Genomic DNA, 19,883 nt, shown 5'->3' with positions numbered 1-19,883 from the left:
GACCACCACAATAGTAAGAATGACAAAAATGTAAAATTGAATTTACCTCACTTTCAGCAATACATCGTCGAATTACCTGATACGAGCAATGCTTCCATAAATAAGGATCGTCCAAAAATATAGTATCGAAATTCACGCTTAAATCGATTGATCTCAGCTCTTGGTAAATCTGATGGTAACTTACCTGTGGCCAAATAATTAACCATATCCGCAAACCATGCAGTTATTCTTTACACCACCATCATATTTTCTTCAGGAAATTCTTCTCTAAGCGGTGGGTCAGATGTGGAAAGGGGAATTCGACTCAAGTGATCCGCTACCATATTTTTGCATCTTTTTTGTCTTTGATTTCCAAGTTAAACTCCTGTAAAAGCAGGATCCATCGGATAAGCCTTGGTTTTGCTTCCTTTTTTCTCATCAAATACCTTAAATCTGCATGATTAGAAAAAACGGTAATTTTAGTGCCAAGCAAATAAGATTTAAATTTTTCTAAAGCAAAAATTATAGCAAAAAGTTCTTTTTCCGTAGCTGAATAATTTTTCTGAGCCAAGTCCAAAGTTTGAGATGAATTGGCTATGACATGTGACTATTTCCCTATTTTTTGGCCGAGAACGGCTCCAACGCTAGTATCTGATGCGTCACACATAAGTTCAAAGGGGTAATTCCAATCTGGCGGCTAAACAATTGGAGCTGAAATAAGCTTTTCCTTTAATGAATCGAACAACTCCTTGCATTTTGAATTAAAGTCAAAGTCTTGATCCTTTTGAAGAAGATTGCATAAAGGTTGTGCTACCTTTGAAAAGTCTTTAATAAACCTGCGGTAAAATCCTGCATGGCCAAGAAAAGAACGAATTTCCCTCACAGTTGTGGGGTAAGGAAGTGAGCGTATAACATGTGTTTTAGCTTTATCAACCGCAATCCCTTTTGAGGAAACAATATGACCTAAAATTAACCATTTATCAAGCATAAAATGATATTTTTCATAGCTTAGAACAAGGTTATACTCTAAGCATCTTTTAAGCACATTAGTTAAATTATCAAGACATTCACTAAAAGAATTACCATAAACCGTGAAGTCATCCATAAAGACTTCGATGCCTTTCTCCACATAGTCAAAAAATATACTCAACATGCATCTTTGGAATGTGGTCGGCGCATTACAAAGACCAAAGGGAATTCGTCTATATGCAAATGTATCGAAGGGACAAGTAAAAGTCGTTTTTTCTTGATCCTCGGGTGCTACTAGGATTTGGAATAAACCTGAAAAACCATCAAGGCAACAGTAATGAGTTTTCCCAGCTAATCTTTCAATCATTTGGTCTATAAAGGGAATAGGACAATGATCTTTTCGAGTAAGAGAGTTCAACTTCCTATAATCAATACAAACTCGCTATCCATTTTGAACTCTTGTTGGCACTAACTCCCCTTCTTGATTTTTGACCACTTTGACTCTTGTTTTCTTGGGAACCACATGAATCAGACTTACCCAATTACTATCCGATATCGGATAGATTACGTCAGCATCAAGGAGTTTCTGAATTTCCTTCTTTACTACTTTCATCATCGGTGGATTTAGTCGGCGTTGTCCTTCTCGTGATGGCTTTACTCCTTTTTGACTTTGATCTTGTGCATACAAGTCGAGGGACTTAATCCTTTAATTTCGAAAATGGTCCATCCTATGGCTTCTTTGTGAGAACGCAAAACCATTACCAAAGCTCCCTCTTCTCCTTCGGATAATTTACTTGAGATGATCACCGGTAAGGTTCCATTTTCGTCTAAAAAGGCATATTTCAAATGTTCTGGTAACTGCTTTAATTCTACCTCAGGTGCCTGTAAAACATAAGGTAAAATTTTAGTTTTAGAGGAAGGTAAAGATAAATCAAAATTGATTGCATGAATATTTTCAAACTCCCTTTCTTCCTCTTCGTGGAAAAGTTCAGGATCCTTGGAAATATTATAAGAAAAATTAGATTCAATATATTCGTCAATTAAAGGATCTATAACATCAACATAATTAATTCTTTCAACATGATCCGGGTATTTCATTGCTTTGTAAACATCAAATTCAACTATCTCACCATCAAATTCCATTGTCAGTATACCACTTCTAACATCAATCTTTGTAAGTGAGGTGCTTAGGAAGGGTCGGCCTAAGAGTACTTCGGAATAAGGATCTGACCTATCATGTTCCATGTCAATGACATAGAAATATGCAGGAAAAAAATAATACATCGACTTTTACTAAGACATTTTCCATCACTCCCACTGGATAGATCACAGATCGATCAACCAACTATATGGTTATTTCTGTTTCCTTGAAAGGCTCATTAGTAATCATTTTATAAATAGAAAATGGCATAACATTGATTGAAGCGCCTAAGTCACACATTGCACGTTTAATTTTAAAATTACCTATATTACAAGGTATAACGAACATACCTTGATCCTTCATCTTTGGTGGGAGATTTCGTTGAAAAATTGCGAAAAACATGTTCTCCCAAATTTACCTTTTCGTGCCCCATTAAATTCCTCTTTGTAGTGCAAAGTTCTTTTAAAAATCGAGCATACCTTGGTACTTGTGGAATTACTTCAAGAAGAGGTATGTTAACTTGAACTTTTTGGAACACCTCTAAGATCTCCCTATCTTCAGCTCTTTTATCAAGCTTTATCAACCTTGATAAGAAGGGTGGTGGCCTGATTTCATGAGAAGAAAGAGAAGGATGTGCGTAAGATGTACCTTGTATTTATGGAGGTGGTGTTTCTTCTTGTTCTTCTTGATGTGCGTCTTTTTCTGCTGGAACTTCGGGTGAGATGACTGTTCCACTTCGGAGTGTGATGACAATAAAATTCTCTCTCAGATTAAACTCTATTTGAGAATGTAGTCTTCCTTGTGATTCCAATTTTCCCATAGTTTGAGCCAGTCGGCTCACTTTGTTATCCAACTCTTGAAAATGTGTCTTGGTTCGGCTTTGGAATTTTTCATGGGATACAACTACCTTTTCCTGGGATGTAACCAACTTTTCTTGTGAAATTGCTATCTTTTCTATGATTTCCTCCAATGATGGATTTTGCGTTTGCTGTTGAGGATGAGGTCTTGGTTGATAAGTTGGCCTTTGATTCGCCGAATAGATGAAATTTGGGTGGTCTCGCCATCCCGGATTATAAGTATTGCTATATGGGTTGTATGGTCTTTGTGGAGGACCTGGAAAGTTTCCTACGACATTGATTTTTGCATTGCCTCCTTCTTGTATCATTGGGGAGCAGTCTGTCAGATGGTCCAACTTCGTGCATATCCCACGTGCTCTTGTTACCCCAGATTTTCCTACAACAAGTGAATTAACTATTTCAGTTAATTTATCTAGTTTGTTTTCAATGGAAAATGTATTTATCTCATGAACCTGTCGGTTGGGTTCACTTGAAAACTGTTGAGAGTTGGCTGCCATGGTTGAAATCAATTCTCTTGTTATTGTTGGGGTCATGTTAACTAATGCTCCTCCACTGGCGGCATCTACCATTTTCATTTCCATTGGTAAAAGGCTTTCATAAAAGTATTGAAGTAACATTTTATCACTTAATCCGTGTTGCGGACAACGTGCGCAAAGCTTTTTAAATCATTCCCAATAGTCATAGACTTTCTTCGCTCTGTTGCTGAATGGAAAGAATGCTCCTTCGTAACTCGCTTGCTTTAGCCGCTGGGAAAAACCTGTCAAGAAAAATTCGACTCATGTCATCCCATGAATTAACTGAATTTGGAGGTAAATAAAATAATCAATCTTTAGCCAAGTTGGCTATAAAGGGAAAACCCTCAATTTAATTTGATCTTCAGTAACTCCCTGTGGTTTCATGCTAGTGCAAACCACTTGGAATTCCAACAAGTGTTTGTGCGGATCTTCAGTGGGAAAGTCGTGGAAAGTGGGAAGAATATGAATAAGTCCCATCATTAATTGAAATGGAGTCCTGCCACTAGGAAAATTGATGCATAATGGTGTCTGAGTGACAGGAGTTGCGGCTAGCTCTCGGATTGTTTATTCTTCTTCTGCCATCGAGATTTGATCTTCGTTATATTTGATATACGTTTTTAAATTTGATATACGTTTTGGGACAAAATGGATTAGGTGAGGAGGGAGCATGTCAAATTTTTCCTTGACTTGTTTAATTGTTTGAAATTAAGTTATTCTGATATTGATGTGTTGGGATCATTGGTTCCTATTCTTGAACTTCACTTTACACTCTTGCTTCCTTTTGGATTGTGACCATGTTTTGATCGAATTTAATTTGCATGATTGGTTATTGGTATAGCTGGTGAATTTTTTGTTGAGTATTGATATTTCATTCTTTTGTTCATAGAGATGAACTTGACTCAGTGCATATAAACTTTCCTTGTGAGATTTGAGCCTAACGAACATGCATTTTCTTTCTTTCTCATTGTTTGACTTGAGTGTGCCGGACTAATTAGGATATTCTAGAACTTGTAATCACAATGCATATCAAGACTACATGTTGAACGTAATGTTTTAATGTGATAGGGCACCTAGGATAAACCCACTTTTCCCAAAAAGCCTACCCAATTACAGATCCACTAGTGAACCACATTTGAGTCTATTTTCATTTCTTTGTTTTACACCTCATAATTAAACCCGAAGCCTTTTTTTATTTTTCATCTCTTTCCACACCCTTACCGAGACTTGAGAACTTGTATCACTCTTGTTCCACACAAAAAAGTCGAAAAAATTTGTTCATTGTTTCAAACAGCAGAAAAAAAAAGAAAAAAAATTTCACTGTTTCGAACAACATAAAAAATAGAAAAAAAATATTTTCACTGTTTCGAACAGAGAAAGAAAAAAGAAGGAAAATCGATCATTTCAATTGCCTTTCATTTATTCTTTTTCCTTGTTTTATTGTGCTTCATGTTAGTTCGTGGATTGTTCCTAATTGTATTAATCTCTTGTCTCGGAACTTAACCCGATCATCATGGCCTTTTCCCTACCCTAACCTAAGCCCCATTACACCTTGTTTAAAGACCTTGATTATTGCATTATGTTCACTTTTAGTAGTGGAGACTTGATTGGATTCCAAGCCTATGATAATATTTTGGTTAGTTTCGGTTTGAGCGATTTCTTTTACCCCAAACACTTTGAGCGGATATGTGTGAATCTTTGTGAGGTATTGAGTCATGTTTCATTCAAGTTGGCAATTAATTTGGATATATTGCTTACTTTAAATTTTCTTAGTTGTGTCTTTGCTTTATTGTAACTTGAATTCGACAAATGTCATGGACTTAGTTCGATTGGAAGTGTGAGAAATAAATTGAAATTGATAATGGAAACTTGTGATTTTGTTGTGTTAATTGATGAATGCTTGAGGACAAGCATTGAATAAGTGAGGGGAAATTTGATAAGTGTTTTATTTGGTAAATATTTTGTTTTTAAATTGCTCCTTAATCATTGGTTTTTGTGGCTTATTTGTTCATTTTGATTCATTTTCTATGCAGGACGCTAGATTCTGTAAATTGCACTAAAAGGACAGAATTCTGCAGTTTTTTATTTTCAGAATCAAAGCCGGATTAGTCGGCATGACTTTAGGCATGAAATATCTGACGAGGCGATGACGTCAACACCTTCTAAAAGGTCCAGTCAACACTTCTAGAAGAACGAATGGATCAGCCGCACGTTTCTACAATTCGGATTTGAATTAAACTCATGTTTTAGGATATTATATTAATTTTATCTTTGTTTTTGGGGTATTTTAGTTTTTAAATAGTTTTAATTAGGATTTAGGATATTATTTTTATTATATTTTATCTTATCTTTGTTTTAGGTATTTTAGTTTAAATAGTTTTAAGTGTTTTAATTAGGATTTATTTCTTTATTTTAGGAAATATCTTTAGCTTGTTTTTAGGATTTTGAAGGCTATAAATACCCTCCCAGTGTAAGCCTAGAAACATATCTCTCACATCTGAGAATTTAATCTTCTTCTTCTCTCTAGCTTTATCAAATTCTCTCTATTTTCTTTCAAGTTTTTTCGCATAATTCTTTATTTTATTTTAAAATTTTGTTTTCAAATATGCTAAGTATGACTTTGGTCATGCTTAGCTAATTTTCTTTTAAGCCTAAGGCTAAAGCGAAGACTCAATTCCAAATGTGACAATTGTAAGGCACTTCAATCGCTTCAGATTTTTCTCTCTGTTTTCTGGGCTTATTTTTCAAATCAAAACGATTTTCAAAACCAAAAGTCGACGTTGGTCTGGATGTTGTTATGGTTAACGTGGGAAGAAGGATCGGCTTATTGAAGCACATTTGACTTCCTGTGAACACACTTAGCAAAATTGTTTGCTAAGAGGAAACTGAGATCGGAATCAGTTATTGTTGAAACAACATAATCCGAGTCGACAGCTTTTCGAACTTCAATGTTTTAAGATCTACAACATTGTTGTTGCTTAGATCAACTCACAAACTGAAATTTAAGAGTGCACTTGGATATTCGGTATACAAATCATATTCACAAGGAATTGTGCTTGTAGACAAGTAGTCGACGTGAATCTTGAAGTAAAGATCTATTTCGATGATCTGAGGAATTTGAGGCAAAGCTGAAGTCTGAGGCTATTCTTACCATAAGTCTTCTTTATCTCAATTTATTTATTTTATTTATTTGTTTATTTAATTTTTATCTCATTATCTTTCTTTAAACAATCTAAAAACCCCCTTTTTATCTTTATCATTATCTTACAATTATTATTTATTATTTTATTATTATTTTCCCTTTTAAACAAATTATAATTATTTATTTTATTTATTTCTATCTTTTTATCTTTATATGAAATTATATCTTCTTCTAAATCAAGAAAAAGTTTTACTAAATCAGAAACACCACAGTTCCTGTGGATCGACCCTGTTTCTCTATACTACTCTCCCTTTTTACTTAATAAGAAGCCGAAATTATTTTGATAGCAAAACGACAGTTATCAGGTATAATCTCGGACGAAACAGGGGAGCAAATCCAAGGGATCCCAATCCCGGTAGGGAATAACGAGCGGAACCGAGATAAAGTCTTATGGGGTCTCACCAAAGATGGGAAATTCACGATAGCTTCAGCTGCCAAAGCTATTACGAACATGGAAATGCCAGAGCAACCATCGGAAAACATGAAATGGGTCTGGAGAGTGGAAGCTGCAGAATGGATTACAGTTTTCATATGGCTTTACAATCTGAATAAATTGAATACTAACGAAATCCGAGCGAAGAAGAACATGACCCCAAGACGCAAACTGGTTTGGGATGAGTTACATGCACAATACCAATATGACCAGTTCGGAACAAGGGTTTTCAAGGAGTGGTTAAGGAAAAACTATTGTTCAAAAAGGGAAATGGGAGATGGTTTAAGCTGAGGTATACTCTTTTCGGTGACAATATGGAGTCTTTGGAGGAATAGAAACGAAAGGGTCTTCGAAGAGAAGGGAGAAAATCCAAGTCGGGTGGCACATTACGCACATAAGTTGGCAAGGGATACGAGATCAGCGTTGATGACAACATACAGACTCGTGATGAGAGAACTGGTTTGGGTAAGATAGATGAATCCTTCTGAAAGTTGTTGGATCATCAACACGGATGTGAGGTGGAAAGTAACCACGGAGTTGGCAACAGCGGGAGGAATAATCAGGGACGAGAATGGCGATTGGATAGGTGGGTTTATGTTGAAAATTGCCAGAACAAACAGCGCCTCCGCGGAACTATGGGGAGACAGACAGGGGCTTAAGGAAAAAACTATTGTTCAAAGAGAGACATGGGGGATGGTTTAAGCTGGGGTATACTCTTCTCATTGACAATATGGAGTCTTTGGAAGAACAGGTCTTCGAAGAGAAGAGGGAAAATCCAAGTCGGGTGACGAATTACGCACATAAGCTGGCAAGGGATACGAGATCAGCGTTGACGACAACATACAAACTCGTGACGAGAGAGCTGGTTTGGGTAAGATAGATGAAACCTTCGGCAAGTTATTGAAGGCTTGAGAAACACTGAATTATTCTTTTTGCCTCCAAATTCAACATAGAAACTTCATTCATGTGATGCTAGAATTATTATAGCAGTTAAGATTTATTATCAGTGTTGCTTTCATTCTAGCATCTTGGAAAGTTACGAGAAAGGAGAACTAAATCCTGAAAAGGTTAATGTATTCGATACAAGTCATTTTATTAATGTTGTTTGGAATATTGATGTGAAGCCTACAACTATTGCAAATTATTTTCGACATTGTAAAATTTGGTTCGATAAATATATGCCTCTCAAACAAGAAATTGGTGATGTTGAAGGTATTCATTAATCTTCAATTGAGTCACTTATGGAAGAAGAAATTATTCAAGGAGTAATGGATGTGCCAACTGATGACGAGCAAGATCCAGACGATAGTAATGTTTTATCATATGTTTCTCCAAAAGAGGCTTATTTATCCATGAACAGTGGCGAATTCAAAAAAAAAATTCAAAGGTGGGCACACATATATTTATCCATTAAAAATTTTGAATTTCAAAAAAGAAAATTTGTATTTTAGAAAATTTATGTGCCCACCCTAGAGGCCATGTACATCCACCGGTGGCCGTGGATACCTTGAAGAATTGTTTAATACAACATGAAATGAAATATTCCAGATTTAGCCCTCTCAAAAGGTAAAGATAAGATTGTATTTGATTTGCACGCAAAGAAGAAGCGGTTAACTATAAATGCATATTTTAACAAAGAATAAACTTGAGGTTTAGGATGTTGCAATTATAAATTTATCTTGAGAGTTAATCTCTCTATTTTAATTTTTCAAACTTTGATCATTATGCTTTAATAAATTTAAAAAAAAAACTAATCCAATTGTTAATAAACACATAAACTTGAACTCAAAATCTCATAGATATTAACAGTGTTAATCAAATTAATGCTCAATTAACATAAATTCGTTCATTTAACTGTTTCATATACATTGGTTTTGATGGGCTGAATTAGAGAACATGTATTATACTCGATTCAAAACTAATTGATCAATGTTATTAGAACAAAGTATACCGCAAGAAATGGTATCATTCAAAGCAATTAGAACAAATTCAAAATAATAGTAATAATAAAAGTTATCATGATCTTTCTAGGAATTAGGAAGGCAGATTTGATCCTATAAAATAAGAACAAAAGAAGCATGAAAATCATATGTGGGTGTATATAGATTAATTAAAATAAATGAAGTCCAATTGAGAAGAGAATTAAATAAAGACAAGTGATGGCTATCCTGTAAAGCCTTTGAGGGGAACTTTGCTTATAAATAAGAGCATATCCCAGGAAAGGATATATCATTCAAAGCAAGCAGAAGAATAGGCCAAAAAGAAAAAGAAGAATGGAGAGATCAGTAATTAGGTTTATACTAATTAGCTGCATTGTGATGTTGGGGTGGGCAATAGGTTCTTCCATGGCTGCTGAAGATGCGACAGCTTATTGGACGGACTACAAGGTTATAGAGAATGACTGGAGTCCGATAAAGGTAGGCGTTTACTGCTCCCAGTTCCCTGAATATGCATATGAGACTTTTGAATGGCGCAGCAAATATTATTGGACCGCCTTCTGTGGACCGGAGATTCCTAAGCCACAATCAAGATGTGGACTCTGCTTAAAAGTAAGCGCCCTTTGTTTTCAAGCAAAATAAATTTGTTTCTGTTTTACTAGAAACCATGCGTGCATGAATTGACATAATGCATATATGCATGCAGGTGACCAACACTGCCAATGGAAAAAGCGTGACGGTGAGAGTGCTGGATACATGCACCAGGCCAAGTTTGGATTTGGACTATCCAGCGTTTTCTGAGATCATGGATGACAAAGGCATGCAAGACGGGCATCTTACAGTGAACTACGAATTTGTGGATTGTGGTGATGATCCTACACTTCGTCTCCATCATGCACTATAATATTTAACCTTAAATTTCATTTTAAACCTCAGATCCCCCACTTGGTTTCATGATCAACATATTAGATAAATAAATAAATATGCAGCTACTGCATGTAATAGCTAGCTAGCTAGAAATGCTAGCTTGCTCTTCAGTTTGTAATAATGATCATCCTGTATAACAAGTGTACGTGGGATTCCTGATCACTGCTTAATTATCAACTCGTTTGCTTGCTTGTATGCATTACTCTCTATTGCACCTCCCAAGGTCCATAATATCATTATTATCTAATTATAGAATCAGGCTCATTCATTTATCTCCTCATTGCATTTTTAAGAATAATCTTAGTCATATTAAAAAGTCAAAATTGCCAATTTATGTGAAATACTAAAGCACTCGTTGTTTCTTATTTTGTTGCAACAAGACATGAACTAACAGTATGCGAGGCAAAAGGTGATCTGATATGTTATTTTTTCTATTTAATAAGACAGTCTTTGCTAAGAAAAAAAAACAGCATAAGCTAATAATCTCTCTTTTAAAACTCCCCTCAACAGTATGGCACAAACATTCAACGTGCATCACTAATCATAATATCAAACAATTGTCGAAGCATAATAATAAGTTCAGAAAAAAAGCCAGAAAGAAATCTATTTTCAACAATTACCCATCTTTATCCATTATTTTTGAATAAGAAATTGACAAAGACTGAAACACAATTGATTTAATTAAGTTCTAAATTGAGCTTAGATGTTCAACGACTTGGGTAGTTTATTCAAAGAAAATACACCAACAACTTGAAGCGATAAAACTTTGAAAGACAATGATTCACTGCTTCACGCCTTAGGAGATAGGATTTTAAAAGATAATTTACTCCACCAATCATAAGGGATGTCACATTGAAAGACTACTCACTTCAATCTTGAGGCGATTGTGCTTTGAAAGAGAGCTTGCTCCACTAATTTTGACGTAAAAGATGTTAAAAATGATGTTAAATGATTACTTGATAATCTTATAAGCTTTAAGATTCATGAAAGGCTTTAAAACAAGTGATTAAAGACATTTTGAAGTGATTTCATAAATCTTTTTATGAGTTTTTTGGGTATTAGTATCAATACTAGATGAATTTAGCCTTGAAATATATGTTGTAAAGGGGTAAGTATCGATATCATTATGAAGTATCGATATTGTTCATACAATATTCATACTTCATTGGACAATATCAATACTAAATGATTCGTAGTATTTTAGTGTTCTATTTTAATATTAATACCCCTAATCCATTGTCGATACTCTTACTTCAGTACTGATAGTATTAAGTGAGCATATATATTTGAGTATCAATACTTCTTATTATTGAAATATTAGAAACACCTCTTGTTGTACCTCAATACCTTCAAATAACTTTAAAATGAGTAAATAAATTTATTATGAGATCCTAATTCTTGCAATGATTAAAATGAACTCAAGTGGTGAAAAATACCAAATTCTTAAAATTAATAATTATTTTTGAAGGTCTAAACTCGAAAAATGAGTAAAATACACTTAGGATTATTAATGGATCTCAAAAACACCAGAACACAAAACTCTCCTCAACAGTACGGCTCAAACATTCAACGTGCATCACCAATCATAATATCAAACAATAGTCGAAGAACAATAATATGTTCAGAAACCAAGCCGAAAGAAATTTATTTTCAACAATTGCCCATCTTTATCCATTATTTTTGTAATGACCCAGACAAGGCCTGGCTAGACGCTCGAATTTAGACCCAAGTGCTTTTAATGAAAATCTTACATTAAGATTAAACCAAATCGAATAAATGATAAGTAAATTAGTAAGCTCAAGGAAATATGGAGAAGAGATGACAAAAATAAGGGACTAAATGGGTCATTCACCCCTTTTCAAATAAAAAATCTATCCTAATCCTAAATATATTGAAAACTATGGTGGGTTCTAGAAGGGGGAGAGAAAAAGGAATATAATTTCATCTCCATTCCTCTTCCATCAATTGTTTTCCGCATACAAATTAAGGTAATAATAACAAATGTGAGGGAAAGAGATTTTAAATTTTGGAAGAATCACAAATGTTAGGTTTTAATTGGTTATGATCGTGGCTTAAAGTGAGGGGAGAAAGGTTAAAAAACTTAGTCATATGTTGTTAGCATTATTCTTTTGTTCTTTTGTTTGATCTCTTCCTATTTTAGAAAAAGAAGTTAGGGGATCATCTCAATCAAAGGGCAAGGAGAAAGCTTGAAGGTGAGGAAGGAGGAGGTATCCACTCTAGCTATTTAATTTAAGGTAATGTACTCTTATTCTTGGTTGATCCATATGATTATAAGGTAAAGTAATTGAAAGTGTAGTTGTATGTTTGGGTGACTCGGTGTCACTCCGATTTAATCCTTATTACCATTTGATATGTGAAATCATAAGTTTAGTGCTGTAATTACGAATTCATTTCACTAGTGTAAGTCAATGTTCAGTCTCACTCCTTGACTTATGTGAAAAGTTTAGTGCTGGAAGTATGTATTCATTTCATTGGTTTAAGTCAATGTTAAGTTTCACTCCTGGAATTAGGTGATAAATTTAATGCTGGAATTATGTATTCATTTCGCTGGTGTGAGTCAATGTTAAGTTTCACTGCAGGAATTATGTGATAAGTTTAGTGCTGGAATTACGTATTTGTTTCACTGATGTAAGTCAAAGTTAACTTTCACTGCGGGAAGTATGTGACAAATTTAGTGCTAGAATTACGTATTCATTTCACTTATGTAAGTCAATGTTAAGCTTCAAAGTTTAGTGATGGAGTTACGTATTGATTTCACTGATGTAAGTCAATGTTAAATTTCGTTGCTGGAATTATGTGATAAGTTTAATGTTGGAATTACATATTCATTTTACTGGTGTAAGTCAATGTTAAATTTCATTGTTGGAATTAGGTGATAAGTTTAGTGCTGGAATTACATATTCATTTCACTGGTGTAAGTCAATGTTAAGTTTCACTGTTGGAACTATGTGATAAGTTTAGTGTCGGAATTACATATTCATTTCGTTGGTGTAAGTTAATGTTAAGTTTCACTACTGAAATTATGTGATAAGTTTAGCGCTGGAATTACGTATTCATTTTACTGGTGTAAGACAATGTTAAATTTCACTGCTGAAATAATGTGATAAGTTTGGTGCTTGAATTACGTATTCATATCTCTGGTTTAAGTCAATGTTAAGTTTCACTGCTGAAATCATGTCATAAGTTTAGTGCTAGAATTATGTATTCATTTCACTGGTGTAAGTCAATGTTAAGTTTCACTGCTAGAATTGTGATGTGTTTAATTTAGTGCTGGAATTACATGTTAATGTTCACGGTTGTAAATTTATGTTATGATAATAAGATAAAATATGTATGGAAGCGTGAATGAGAGCTAGGTGAATGATAAAGAGCTACGACTCACTTGGTATGCAAAAATATGTAATAATGAGTATTTCGGGTGACTCGCACATGAGCCTTGAAGGATTAAAGTGACTCGCAAGGGAGCACCTAATCGTGATTATTCTAGGTGACTCGCATGAAAGCCCCGAAGGAATAGAGTGACTCACACAGGAGCACCTAATCGTAATTATTTCGGGTAACTTGCATGAGAGCTCCGAAGGATTAGAGTGACTTGCACGGGAGCACCTAATCGTAATTATTTCGGTTGACTAGCACTGGAGCTCCGAAGGATTAGAGTGACTCACAAGGGAGCATATTATCGTATTTTCTGCCAGAAACTCGTACGGGAGCCCTGAAGTGATCCAAGTGCCTGACATTGGGTATTTACAATGTTTATAATTATGCGATCGTAATAATAACGATAATGCTAATTCCTTGGACTAAATGATATATCGACTGTTGGAAAAATGTATATTTATATGTATGAACTTTGGAAGATTACAATATATGCACTTCTCATTTACATTACTTAACTTATAATATATAAATCTCACAGGATAATTGTACATTTCTGGGCTGTTGTGGCTCACTCTTTAAATCGTTTGCTATCTCAGGATTGTAGAGGTAGATTGTTTGTCGGAGGAGCACCATCATCGTGGAATCCCCAAGAAATTGAGGTTCCCTTATTAGACTTGAGACTAAGAAGACCACGTGAATTCTACTTGTTTGTGATTTTTTTTTCATATGAAATAATCATACTGAAAGGAAATTTCTTGGGAGTTGGACACAATCTTTAGTGAAGAAATCAAGTAATTATTAATTATTGAATTTTATTTAAGAAACATTAATTATTAATTATTATTGTTACAGATCATATATTTTAATTATTAATTTGTATACATTTGCATGTGATTTTCATGCTTCTCTTGCTCTTCTTATTTTATTAGCATCGATGCAGGCAGTCTCCCTTCCTACTTAAATTATTGTTTTTACCATTATTTATTTGGTATAATTTGTTATTTGTAAAAATTATCATCCATGACCTTAAAATAATTATTAATTTTTTTAATTTCGATATAGTAAATGACATCCCTAAAATATGAATCACTAATTATTTGAATTCGGTTCATTTTTGAATGACCTTGATAAGTGCTTTATTTAGCTATTATTTTACTTTTAAATTGTTCAGTAATTATTTTTTGTGTGGCTTAATTGTTCGTTTTGATTAATTTTCTGTGTATGAAGCTAAATTATGGAAATTGCACTAAAAGGACAGAATTCTGCAGTTTTTTTCTATTTTCGTAATCAAAGCTGGATTAGTGGGCATGACTTTGGGCATGAAATATTTGACGAGGTGTGAGCACCATTTTACAAACCCCAAACCCACATTTAAACCCAAAAACCCTTTTACAAATTAAAGCCCAAACCCTTCACCGTCCAAGCCCAACCAAACCTAAAACCCAACCTAAATCTAAAACCCGACCCGGAGCCCAAAAGAACAGAACCCGACCCGGTCTAACCCTAGCCCTAGGGTAGCCGCCCCATTCCCCCCAACCCGTGTCCACCATTTCTCCCCCAATAACACGAAAAGGCACCCATGCACGCCACCGAGCTCCACGCTACCTTGCATCATAAACAAAAGAGAAAAAGAACAAGAGAATAATCATTTTCATTTTCAGTTGTAAATGGGTATAAAACCCATGCATTAAACATTGTACAAGGATTCGAAAAAGACTCTGTAACTGGTTTCTTTCGAAAGAAATAAACAACAAATTTCAAGGTTATTTTTCCTTTTCTTTTTTTTCTAATTTCACATAGTTTTTGGTGTTTTATTGTTCTTAGTTTCGGTTGATAAAAAAATGTTTTTCTTAGTTCTCAAACTAATATTTAGTTTCGTTTAAAAAAAAGGGATAACTCATAGATTTCGAATAAAAATGGGAGCTTTAATCGAATAACCACAACCAATGCATGTTCACATTAAGAATACAAAAAAAAAATACTATATATAAGCCATACCAGGGTCGAAAGGAGGTCGTCGGAATCCGGGGTAGCCGAACGGTCTAAGGTCGTTTTCGGGTAGTTTGAGCCGATTTCGGTGTTTTATATCCTAAAATAAGCTTTAGGGGGTTAGATCTAGCTTTGGGTGATTTCGAGTTTATTTTGATGTTTCCAGCCGCCGTGTGCGGCGTTCGGTGCGACGACTGAAGCTGGCTCGTGGTGTCCGACCTATTGCCAGCCGGGGGAAGAGGAGAACAAAATAATTTTTTTCTGGGTTTTTCCGAAAATGAGGAATTCTAAGACAAGTTTGATATTTATAGGCTAAATTAATGGTTTATTTATGTTTTAAATCCTTGTAACTTTGCCATGTTTTTGCATTTTTATCCTTGTAGGGACCAAAATTAATATTTTACCTTTCTGCTATGCATGCTTAAAATTTTTGGTTTATTCACTGTTTAATTCCTATTATTTTAGCGCATTTTTGCATTTTAGTCCTTTAGGGACTGTTTTGTTATTTATCCTTTTATGCTTGCTTTTTTTATTTTTTTAGGGTTAATTTCATTTAGGTCCCATTAAGTTTGCCGTTTTTTGCATTTTAGTCATGCGTAGTGACTTTTTTAATTTGTTTTTAAAATATAGGAGGTTCGATTATGTAATTTTACCTTTTTATTTAACAAACTACTTTTTAGGCTTAATAAAAATGAAAAATTGCTCTTAGGTCCTTGTAGATTACGCGTGTTTTGTATTTTAGTCACTAGTCTATTTGTTTTTATTTTATTTCGAATCAAGCTTTAAGTTTTAATTTATTTTAATTTAGCCCCTTTGCATGTTTAATTTTAGTTTGGGTACTTTAAAATTAATGCAATTAGGTCCTTTTACTTATTTTATTTTTATATTTTATGTTGTTTTTTTTATTGTTTTTATTGTTTTATTGTTTTATTTGTTGTTTTAATTATTTTAATTAAGTTTATTAATTGTTTTGATATATTATAGTTTTATTTCTTATATTTAGTTTTAAATTATCTTAGCATTCGAATCAAGCTTAGCAATTACGACGAAACTCTAGTTTAATGAGGGAGCAATTTGTGTCGAGTTTTCGCATAACATGCTCGATTACTCGAATAGATTGCTCGATTCTAAAACTAATTAATAATTAATATTTCCTAAAAAAACTTTAAGTTTAATAATTTAGATAATGATTAGGGTTTTAATTAGCCCCCTATCTTTATAAATTATCAATTTAGGTCCTTAGACTTTTAAATCTTTTAGAGCTCGATATTTTAGTTCTTTGACCTTTCTAGTCCCCGAACTTCGAGTAATGATTTAATTTTGACATAATTAAATAGGTTAAATTGAGCCTCCACATTTAGATAGATTTTAATATAGTCCCCCTAATTTAGGGAATAATCCGAGTCGGCCCTCGCGTAAATGCTCAAGGGACCACCTCGGTTATTCGATTCAATATCAGTTTAAAAATTAAATAGGTTTAATATTAGAACCTACACTTCTAGGTTTGAGTCTTTAGGTCCTTTAACTTTCATAATTTTACACTTTAAGCTAGAAAAAGCCTTAATATACTTTTAGTTTAATTAGGATAAATAAAATTTGTTTGATTGCATTTTATGTTTAACCCTAAGGCACTGTTCACTTATTAGGGATTTAATAGTATATCTCCCGCAATCATGCTCAGGGGGTGACTACCGGTGATTCCCGAAATAAGTTGACATCCTTTTCAAAACCGCATCATGATTTTTAAAATTAAGGCAATGTCCGGTTATTAGGAACAATAGTTGAGCTCTCGCGTTTATGCTTGGGGGAGAATGCTATCGGCCTTAATAAACAAATACCCTTTTCAACTTTTTGCATCTGTAATGATTTTTAAATTAAATAAGTATCGAACTCAAAAATTCTGATTTTAAATATAGGGTAACCTACTTGGTACTAATTTTTGGGCGCTTGTGGGGTTCTAATCCTTCTCACGCGTAACTGACTCCCTAACCCGATTTCTAGATTTTCGCAGAGCACAAAACTCAGTATTTTGATAAAAAAATATTATTAAAATTACCCGGTTTTCATGGTGTCCCAATCACACCTTAAATGATTGGTGGCAACTCCTCACTTTTTGAAATTCCTTTTCAAAGAGAAAACCCCCGAGTCAGTATCGGTCTTTTCCCCCGCCCGGGCGAAAAACGGTGTCGACATCTTGGCGACTCCACTAGGACTTTTGTTTTTAAACAAATTGAGAGTCGAGCCACGAGTTGGTTACCCTATATTTACTATTTTGGAAATTATGAGTTCGATCTTATTTAATTTACAGTTCATTATGTTATTTCAAAAGAAAAAAAGATTTTCTCTTTGGTTAATGCTTACACTTTTGTGGAATTATTTAAGATTGTTGTATATCATAGCTCTGAACCCGAGCTCTAACCTGGTTTACCTAAGTAGGGAGAAACGTCACACCTCACGAGGAACATTGGGTTTCCTTATTTCGGTCTGATAAAGTACCTCTGGAAAACATCATAAGTTGCCTATCCGGATATCAGATCCGAGGTACGCTTTTAGTGGTGTGATCCCCTGAGCTAAACCCGATTCGCAAGTCTGTAATGGGCTAGAATCGGGGTCAACCTTAGCAGGTTTTAAAAATTGCTCGGGAACTTTTGCTAGAACCCCGCCACATATAGATAATTTAGTAAATCTACCCTGCTAGAGCCATGTGGATAACCTAGAAGAACTAGAGCGCATGCGATTAGGATTTTAATTTTCTTTGATTGTTTTACATCCAATTCTTTAAATTTTTTGCTAATTATTCTTTGATTTTAATGAATTATTCTAATGTTACTAACTTGTCGCTTTGTTTCCTGATTTCATGTATCATTTTCATTTTCATGTCATATCATTGCATAGAATGTATTGATTCCCAGATTACCTAGTTACTGTAAAAAGAGTTTAAGGCATCAATGTCTTTCGATGGGAATGAGAATGCGATAAATGTTCAGACCTGGTCTGAGTATGGGAAGACGTGGTTTGGGGACAATATTGCCACTACCAAAGAGTCAGTTTTTCTAGAGAAGGTGATTATCAGTGTCAAGCAGGCGCATTGGTCTGAGTTATCAAGGATTTGGGCCAGATGGGATGACAATGAAAAGATACTATTCAGAGAGGTATACAGTGACATCGTCGAGTTGCTGAGGGTATCGATAGATGCAGTGGTGGTACGAGTCTTGGCTGAGTGTTGGAATCCGGCTTATCGTTGCTTCACTTTCGGTAAGGTGGACATGACCCCTACCCTGGAAGAATATACAACTCCACTGAACATCCCAAATATTAGGAGACATTCCCTTTACACCAAGGCAATCCGACCTAAGGGGTTCACAACCAAGATGATCACATTGACGGGAAAGACCAAGGAATGGGTCAAAGAGTACATTCACGATGAGAGAATCTCTTGGGCTCAGCTGAAGAGTTTGATTTACGAGCAGACGCAATCCAAGAGGAGGAGAGATCACTTTGCGCTCGCGGTATATGGCTTGGTAGTTTTCCCATGGAAAGAGGATCATTTTGATATCGCCTTAATCGATTTTGTCGAAGTCATATCCAGAAAGACAAATCCCGCACCAACCATCATAGCGAAAACGTTCTTGTCACTAAACCAGTGTAGACGATCGGGGGAGGTCAATTCACTAGTTGTGTCTCATTGTTACTAGTTTGGTGGTGGGGTCGCTCCTAGATAGTCGAGAAAGGTTGGCCTTAAATAAATCAGTCAGATTTCTCTCCTCTAGTGGACTTCCTCGACAAGTTCCAAATCTCGGAGCATCGCAAGAGGAAAGACTGGGTTGAAGCCCTCCGGAACATAAAAGATACCGAGATAGTATGGAAAGCTTACTGGTTGCCCAAAGAAGACATACTATATAGGTGCGGCAACAATAGCTTTTTGATGTTGCACGAACTATGGGGAGCAGTCGGTTATACTCCACTGATAGCACTCTGATAGTTCAGTACTCGATAGTTCATACCAGCTACCCACGGTCTGAAGGAGGCTGAGTTTCCTTTCTCTACCCTAGGTTACTGAGAGTGGATCTTGAAGATCTACACAACATGACAGAAACCCCACTTTATGATATTCAAGATGATAGAGCCTGCATTTACGCCAGCCTACGAAGTTTGGAGGTCGGGGAGGGTTAATGATAACACCCGAGGCCGAATTTAGAGGATGGGCTGACCATGGAGGAGCAACTGAGGAGGCTCCCGACTAAGGCTGAGTTGTTGAGAGAGGAAATTCTGCTGATGAGCCTAGAGAGAGAGAAAGAACAAAGAAGCTTCTCGGATGAAAAAACAATGTGGGAGCTCGAGCTGAATAAGAAGGACGGGGTAATAAAGCAGTTGACCAAAGAAAAAGAGAAAGTCCAGGAGAGTTTCAATGCTCTGGACTGGGATTTCAGGGACCTAGAGAAGAACATGAGAGCCCAGGGTCTGCATCATACCGGTAAGGCCTTAAAGATAAAACTCGACGGGTAGAGAGAAGCGCAAGAAAGAGCCAAGAGGAAAAG

General features: G+C 35.2%; 1 protein-coding gene across 1 annotated transcript; it reads left to right on the top strand.

Moving 5' to 3' along the window:
- The first annotated feature begins 18,293 nt into the window (after positions 1-18,293).
- On the top strand, positions 18,294-19,324 carry LOC120208995. The gene is made up of 2 exons (XM_039208092.1): positions 18,294-19,007; positions 19,097-19,324. The coding sequence occupies exons 1-2, from the start codon at positions 18,294-18,296 to the stop codon at positions 19,322-19,324; spliced, it is 942 nt and encodes a 313-aa protein (XP_039064023.1).
- The last annotated feature ends 559 nt before the right edge of the window (positions 19,325-19,883 follow it).

The sequence above is a fragment of the Hibiscus syriacus genome, unplaced genomic scaffold, assembly GCF_006381635.1.
Source record: "Hibiscus syriacus cultivar Baekdansim isolate YM2019G1 unplaced genomic scaffold, ASM638163v2 tig00017996_pilon, whole genome shotgun sequence".
Lineage (NCBI taxonomy): Eukaryota > Viridiplantae > Streptophyta > Magnoliopsida > Malvales > Malvaceae > Hibiscus > Hibiscus syriacus.
This window is presented reverse-complemented; position numbering and strand designations above follow the sequence as displayed.